General features: G+C 42.5%; 1 protein-coding gene and 1 pseudogene across 2 annotated transcripts in view; one reads left to right on the forward strand and one right to left on the reverse strand.

Moving 5' to 3' along the window:
• s100z (S100 calcium binding protein Z) overlaps nucleotides 1-2653 on the reverse strand; it is a 4861-nt gene extending 2208 nt beyond the window's left edge. Inside the window, exons 1-2 of one of the 2 annotated variants that reach the window (XM_055875677.1) lie at nucleotides 2364-2653; nucleotides 1972-2144 (exon numbers count right to left, since the gene is read on the reverse strand). In XM_055875677.1, the coding sequence (XP_055731652.1) occupies nucleotides 1972-2112 (141 nt within the window). In that variant the 5' untranslated portion in view covers nucleotides 2113-2144; nucleotides 2364-2653. Of the gene's footprint in view, nucleotides 1-1971; nucleotides 2148-2363 lie in introns of both variants that reach the window. The other variant, XM_055875676.1, reaches the window with a different exon arrangement.
• Nucleotides 2654-4726: 2073 nt separating this feature from the next.
• Nucleotides 4727-5622, forward strand: LOC129819171 (cholesterol 25-hydroxylase-like protein 2; annotated as a pseudogene).
• Nucleotides 5623-6912: the final 1290 nt, after the last annotated feature.

Below are 6912 nucleotides of genomic sequence, written 5' to 3' on the forward strand. Positions count from 1 at the left end.
ATGAGGCTCATCCATTAGAACACAGACAGGCAGGTTTACTCCCCAAACACACTCGCATACACACAGTCTTGTTTAACTAATCTTGCGGGGACACACAATTTATAACCTTTCAAAATCCTATTTTCCCTAACCTTAACCCCCAAACCTAACCTTAACCCTAACCCTTATATATAACCCTAACACTAATTCTACCTCAACCCTAAACCCCCTAGAAATAGCATTTGACCTTTTGGGGACTAACAAAATTTCCCCAGCTGGTCAAAACATTTTTTGTTTACTATTCTGATGGGGACTTCTGATCCACGCACGCACGCACGCACGCACGCACGCACGCACGCACGCACGCACGCACGCACACACACACACACACACACACACACACACACACACACACACACACACACACACACACACACACGCCTACTCCTCTGCACCATCACGGCCACTGCAGCATGGTAGGTTATCTACAACAACCTACTACAATCAGACAGGGCAGTGAAGAGGAACTACTATCTTGCCTGCTTTCACAAAATTACTAAAGCAAGAGACTTATACTCAACTTAACCAGAAATCCAAACTTCACAGTGGCTAAACTAATCCAGCGTAATGTAGAAGGAGAAATGTCAAATAAGGTCCCTTTGCATTAATGTTTCCTTCTTGCCTTCCTTTTTGGATAACTAGATAACTCTCCCATTCTCTTAATCAACTATGTTCTACACTATTAGAAAAAAAGGAGCTATCCTTAAAGGGTTATTTGTCTGTCCCCATAAGAGAACACGTTGAATAACCCACTTGGTTGCAGGTACAACCCTTTTGGTTCCAGGTACAACCATTTTGGGTTCCATGTAGAACCCTTTCTACAGAGGGTTCTACCTGGAACCAAAAAGGGTTCTCCTATGAGGACAGCTAAAGAACCCTTTTGGAAACCTTTTTTTGTAATTGTATGCTTTCTAGCCACTGAGGTATATTGAAGAAAAGAAAAACAACATTGCCACGTCTCTAAGAATCATGTAAATGTTGTGTAGTAGGTCTAGAATTGGAACAAATTAACACAACAGACCACATGGATTTGTACAATCATGACATGAGTGAATCTGATAAATTCAATATGTATTTGGTTGTCTAATTCAACTTTCAAGTCTCAATGGGTAAAAAGTAGCATCAAAAAGCCCCCCAACATATCCATAAGAACAGCATAAATATCACTAATGTTCATCATGAAATTAATGCTGTTATGATTTCATCTAAATGTCACAAGAAGGTTTGTAATTCAAGACAGCTAGCTTCTAATTTGAGATTCAACACACAGCTAAAACAGATTAATATAAATATAAATTATACAGTTGTTTTTTTCTATTCATGCTACTGTGTTTTACAGTTTCCTTGAACTGGCTCTATGCACACTCACTAGACTACACATACTACACTGACACTCCAACACACACAGACATACACACACACACACTACATACGCTCACACAAAAAACACACACACATACATGCATATAGACGCCACACATACACACTCACACATAGACACACTTTCACATTCTTCACATACCATACGCTGTTGCTACTCTGTTTATTATATCCTGATTGTCTAGTCACTTTTAACATCTACCTACATGTACCTACTGTATTACCTCAATTACCTCAATTACATTGACTTGGTACTGAAGCTCCTTGTATACAGCCTCGTTAACGTTTTTATTTTTTTACAATTTCCTTTTTATTTAGCAAATATTTGTCTTACTTTTTAAACTCTGCTTTGTTGAGAATGGGCTCGTAAGTAGCATTTCACTGGAAAGTCCACACTTGTTGTATTTGGCGCATGTGACCAATACATTTATTAACAATGAAATAGTGTTTCGGGCCTTTCAATTGCTAAACACTGTCTAGTGAAGAGGATACCAAAATAATGTCAACATATATTGAGATTGATAAATTATGAATATTAAACAGCTTTTTTACCATGAGAAAGTCAGTGAGTTCACTGTTCAGTAGCTGTTTCAGCTCTCCCTTGTTGAGCTTGTATTTGTCTCCATCGTTCCCGGAGTATTTGTAGAAAACTGTTATAAGTGCGTCCATGGCACTCTGGAGTTGACTTGGCATGGTGCTGATAGGAGGACAATGTCTTTCACGACCTACTGGGGAAAAGTGTAAGGGAAAAACAATTTAAAAACAGTTTAAAGTCTACATTTATTAAAACAAAAGTCAGAGTTAAGTCTAAATCTATGGCCGCAAGTATTCAAAAGCACACAATAGGCGACATGTACCAATATTAGATATTACTCTACAGACAGACATAAAGCAACATATGGTTAGACATAACAAAATCTCTATAGGAGAGGTGGTGTTCCTACCTGGTTAGAATCCTGGGCTAGTGTGATCTGAGAGAGCTTGCAGCATGGCTTGTTTATCTAAAAATCAGTGGAAACATGACGTTTCATCCTTCATCACCATAGCAATAATTAATTCCACAGGTGAGAGACCCATGGTAACATGGTAACTGTGTCTTCTTGCTCTGCTTTTAATCAAAGGCCCAACGGTGGTGCCGTGAAAAACAAAACATGTTCCTATATAGGCCCTGGTGTCCCCTGTGGGTTCACTTTAGTCATAGGAGGCCCTCAGTGTTACTCCAGTGGAGAGATACTGCACCACACCAGCTGAAAATAGATCTATGTACAATATGTGTCTCAGCTGCATTGAATGGGATTGTACAGGATATGTTCTTTATGAAGAATATGGGAGAACAAGGTGAAGTGATTTTCTGTCAGTCACTGTTCTGAATGTTGGTTCACCTCTCTCTCTCTCTCTCTCTCTCTCTCTCTCTCTCTCTCTCTCTCTCTCTCTCTCTCTCTCTCTCTCTCTCTCTCTCTCTCTCTCCTCTCTCTCTCTCTCTCTCTCTCTCTCTCTCTCTCTCTCTCTCTCTCTCTCTCTCTCTCTCTCTCTCTCTCTCTCTCTCTCTCTCTCTCTCTCTCTCTCTCTCTCTCTCTCTCTCTCTCTCTCTCTCTCTCTCTCTCTCTCCTCCTCTCTCTCTCTCTCTCTCTCTCTCTCTCTCTCTCTCTCTCGTACTAACATGCGTCTTTGTCCTGATCATGTCCACATTCTGATTGTGCCCAAATTCTTGGGGGTCTACACATGGTATTAAAATGTGTCTTTCATCTGTCCACCATGTCCACATTGTGACCAGATTTCCAGCTCCCTCCCTGCATAGCACCAGTAGGGAGACTAAGCCTCAGGTGCTTCAGCAACGCAGGCTGGTTCTTTGTTTAGCCTTCATGCCCCTACAGACCTCACCTGAGGGAGGGTGGATCTCAGCTGTGTCTTCAACCCTTTATCTGCCCTCCTCTTCCACAGCTAAAATGTATTTCCGTTGGTTAGGGTGATGAAACTTCTCCCTTCAGAGTTGGCCAAGCTAAATTAAAAAATACTACGCAGAAGAGACATGTAATGTCCCCATGGAGGGGGTGAGAGGGGAAAAGCATAAGAAGTCCTAATGAAATGATATCTGTAAACATAATTGAATTACTCTCGCATTGCATAGAGACCACTGAGTCCCCTTCAACGTTGAAATGTCATGAGGTTATCTTGTTGTTACATTTTTGATCCCTAAAATGTATGTGGAACAGCTATGGACCAGACAACAGTAATACACAGTAACATACGTTCTCATTGAGATACACTCAAATCCTACAATGTGCTGCTCTACACTTCAACTTCTTCTAATATAAAAACAAAGATTAATGGAGCTTCACATCACTCAGTTTCAGGTATTCATGAAAACATTTGAAAAAAGGGAGATTTTCAATTGCAGCCCTCAGAAAAGGGTTGTGTGTCCACAAAATGAAATGTTTTGGAATCAAGATTCCAATGATGTCAGTGAAAACCCCTTCAGAAACAACTATCCACGGTACAGAGCAGAGCCGTCTTTCTTCCAGTGGTACTTGTCTGCCCTCTAGTGGTGCCAGACAGCACAAAATCTAGTGGTGCCAGACAGCACAAAATCTAGCGGTGCCAGACAGCACAAAATCTAGTGGTGCCATTGCACATAAACACAGTGTTAATATGCAATTATCATAAAAGCTTAAGCAGAATTTATTGCCCATTATTAGGTTAATTTAGATAATATGATAACATTTATATAAAGCCTTGTTTGAGTTAGAAAGGGATTACTTGAGCTCCACCATAGAAACCATCTCTGTGGTAGACCACTTTCCTCTTTTCACTTCCAACAATCAGACCTTATTCTCAGCAGTATGATGCAAGCTGAACCATACAAAAATTCAACATTGTATTTTTGCTGCCAAGTGTAAATTAACATGAATAAGTAGAGCCTTTGAACTCAACGTCCCTTCTGACAGCTTTCTATGATGTATTACTGTTAGCCCCCACAACAAGTCAATAAGAGAAAGAGAGAGGAAGAGAGAGAGAAAGAGAAATATACATTCTTCACAGACCACCTGCTGTAAAACCCAGAGAGAGAGGGGGGGGGGGGGGGGGGGGGGAGGTGGCGCCTCGATGTACATAAGAGGCTAAGATCGACCCCCAACCCAAGTTCAGCACGGCATCAGATGATTTGCTTTTTGCAGAAAACAAACATTATGTTAGAGCTGTAAGGATCTTTGCTATTCTTGTGGACTCTGCTGCAACCAACACAGTTATAAATTAAAAATCTGTGATTATTAGACTTTATAGAGAACCACCAATTCTAGTTGTGGTCATAATGAGTGCTGGCGGTTTGTTCAGTGATGTGGCTGTCCCCTGGATTTCTCACCTGGATGTGGTTAACCTGACCCTGGGTCTGGGGCTCCCGGAGCCGTCCGTCCTTCAGCCAGTGTGGGACTACCTCCTGCAGTACCACCAGGCTGAGCTGCAGAGCGTTCTGTTCCACCTATCTCAGTCTCCACCTACCTCCTCCTCTACACCCTGTTGGACGTCCTTGCCCCCAGCTGGCCCACCCTCAACCGCTACAAGCTCCACCCAGACAGACCTGTCACATGGGACAACATCTGGACCACGCTCGGCCTCACAGTCCACAACCACCTGGTCTATGTCTTCCCTGCCGCTGTGGGCCAGTGGCTGTGGAGGCCACCCATCCCGCTCCCTCGCAAAGCCTCCACTCTAACGAGCTTCCTCCTGGGCATCCTGGGGTGCACAGTGGTCTTTGACTTCCAGTACTACTTCCTCCACCATAGAGTCCCCTGGCTGTACCGTACCTTCCACGCCATGCACCACCAGTTCCTTCAGCCCTTCAGCCTGGTCACCCAGTACCTGTAAGCATGGGAGATGATCAGTGTGGGATTCTGGACCACCGTGGACCCCCTCTTGCTGCAGTGCCACTGCTTGACCACCTGGGGCTTCATGGTGTTCACCATCTGTGTGTCCACAGGACCACCGTGGCTACAACTTCCCCTGGTCTCTGCACCGCCTGGTACCCTCCGGCCTGTGAGGCTGACCCCCCAAACATGACGCTCACCACCAGATGCCTGGGACAAAGTTTGCCCCGTTCTTCTCCCACTGGGACTGGCAGGGGGGACCAACATGGTGCCTACCATACCTTCCAGAGATACATCTGTTACGAAAGGTCTGAAAAGAAGAAAAGATAAAGGGACTGCTTGAGTCTTGCTTTTTTTCTCTCTCTCTCTCTCTCTCTCTCTCTCTCTCTCTCTCTCTCTCTCTCTCTCTCTCTCTCTCTGTCTTTTTTCCCCCTTTTGTGTGTACTTCATCCAATATCTCTCCTCTCCTTACTCTCTCTATATTGTTTCTCTCTGTGTCCACCTCTCTCTTGTCCCGTTTTCCAACTTTTTTCTGTGTGTTTGTCTTTACTGACTTCATACTAACTGTTGCTGTCTTTCAGATCTCTGGTTTTGTATGTAGTGATATAGATCTTTTTGGTGATTACTCAGTGGTTTTTGATTGGTTTCCATGGCATTCTCAGGTCAGACGTCTGTGCATTTGAAATGTGGGTGTGTTTGTTTGTGTTTAAGATTTTCTCAAAACAAATATTACATTTTTTAAAAATATTTTTGCCATGTTGCTTGATATTATTGATATTGTTTGATATTGAAAGGGTCTTATTTTTCTCTGTATTGAACTCTTTTTGAATAAACTTTTATTGTAAATCTTATGACATACAGTACTACATGGATAATCAGATATAGCTATTTCAGATTTAGCTATATTTTGGGGTTCTGTTAGGAGAATTAACACATGATTACAGCACCGCAATTCAAGAAGGATAATACAAGGGAGTTGAGCACACACAGGTACGCACACGCACACACACACACACAAACCAGTGAGCTGAATGAGGGTCTTTTCGTGTGCCTCCAGAGTGATGCGTGGGGCCAATACTAATGTATCATCCTCTCATTCAGACGGTCAATGATTTTATTGGCTGAGACGTATACACCGCCCCTCCCACCTTCTTTGTGATCCATGATCTTCAGCTGTGATCCCAACAAAAACCAAACACAACTATTTCTCTTTTCAAGCGTGCCTTTGGCAGATCACTAAGAATACTTGCTGTTCCTAGAAAGTATGCTTGTTATCTAACAGATGCGTAATATTGGAAAGTGCAGCGCATTTGTCCTACTGATGATGATTGGAGCAGAGGGCTCATGGAGGGTTAGAGAGCACCCAACACCCAAAGTCAATTCAACGTCTATTCCACGTTGGTTCTAGAAACAAGGTTGATTCAGCCAGTGTGTTCCCAGTGGGCAGTATCGAATGTGAGCTGTGTTTTAAGCAGATTGTCAAATCTGTTGGAAAATTTGAAACTTAATGAAACAAATATGAATGTTGATTTCCATTGTCATCATCCATATGAAATCCTTATATTTCAGCACAATACCATCCATTCATAATGTTCATTTGTTCACATGTAGTATCTCTTGTCACAAATACATG

This window comes from Salvelinus fontinalis, chromosome 21 (genome assembly GCF_029448725.1).
Source record: "Salvelinus fontinalis isolate EN_2023a chromosome 21, ASM2944872v1, whole genome shotgun sequence".
NCBI classification, from domain to species: domain Eukaryota; kingdom Metazoa; phylum Chordata; class Actinopteri; order Salmoniformes; family Salmonidae; genus Salvelinus; species Salvelinus fontinalis.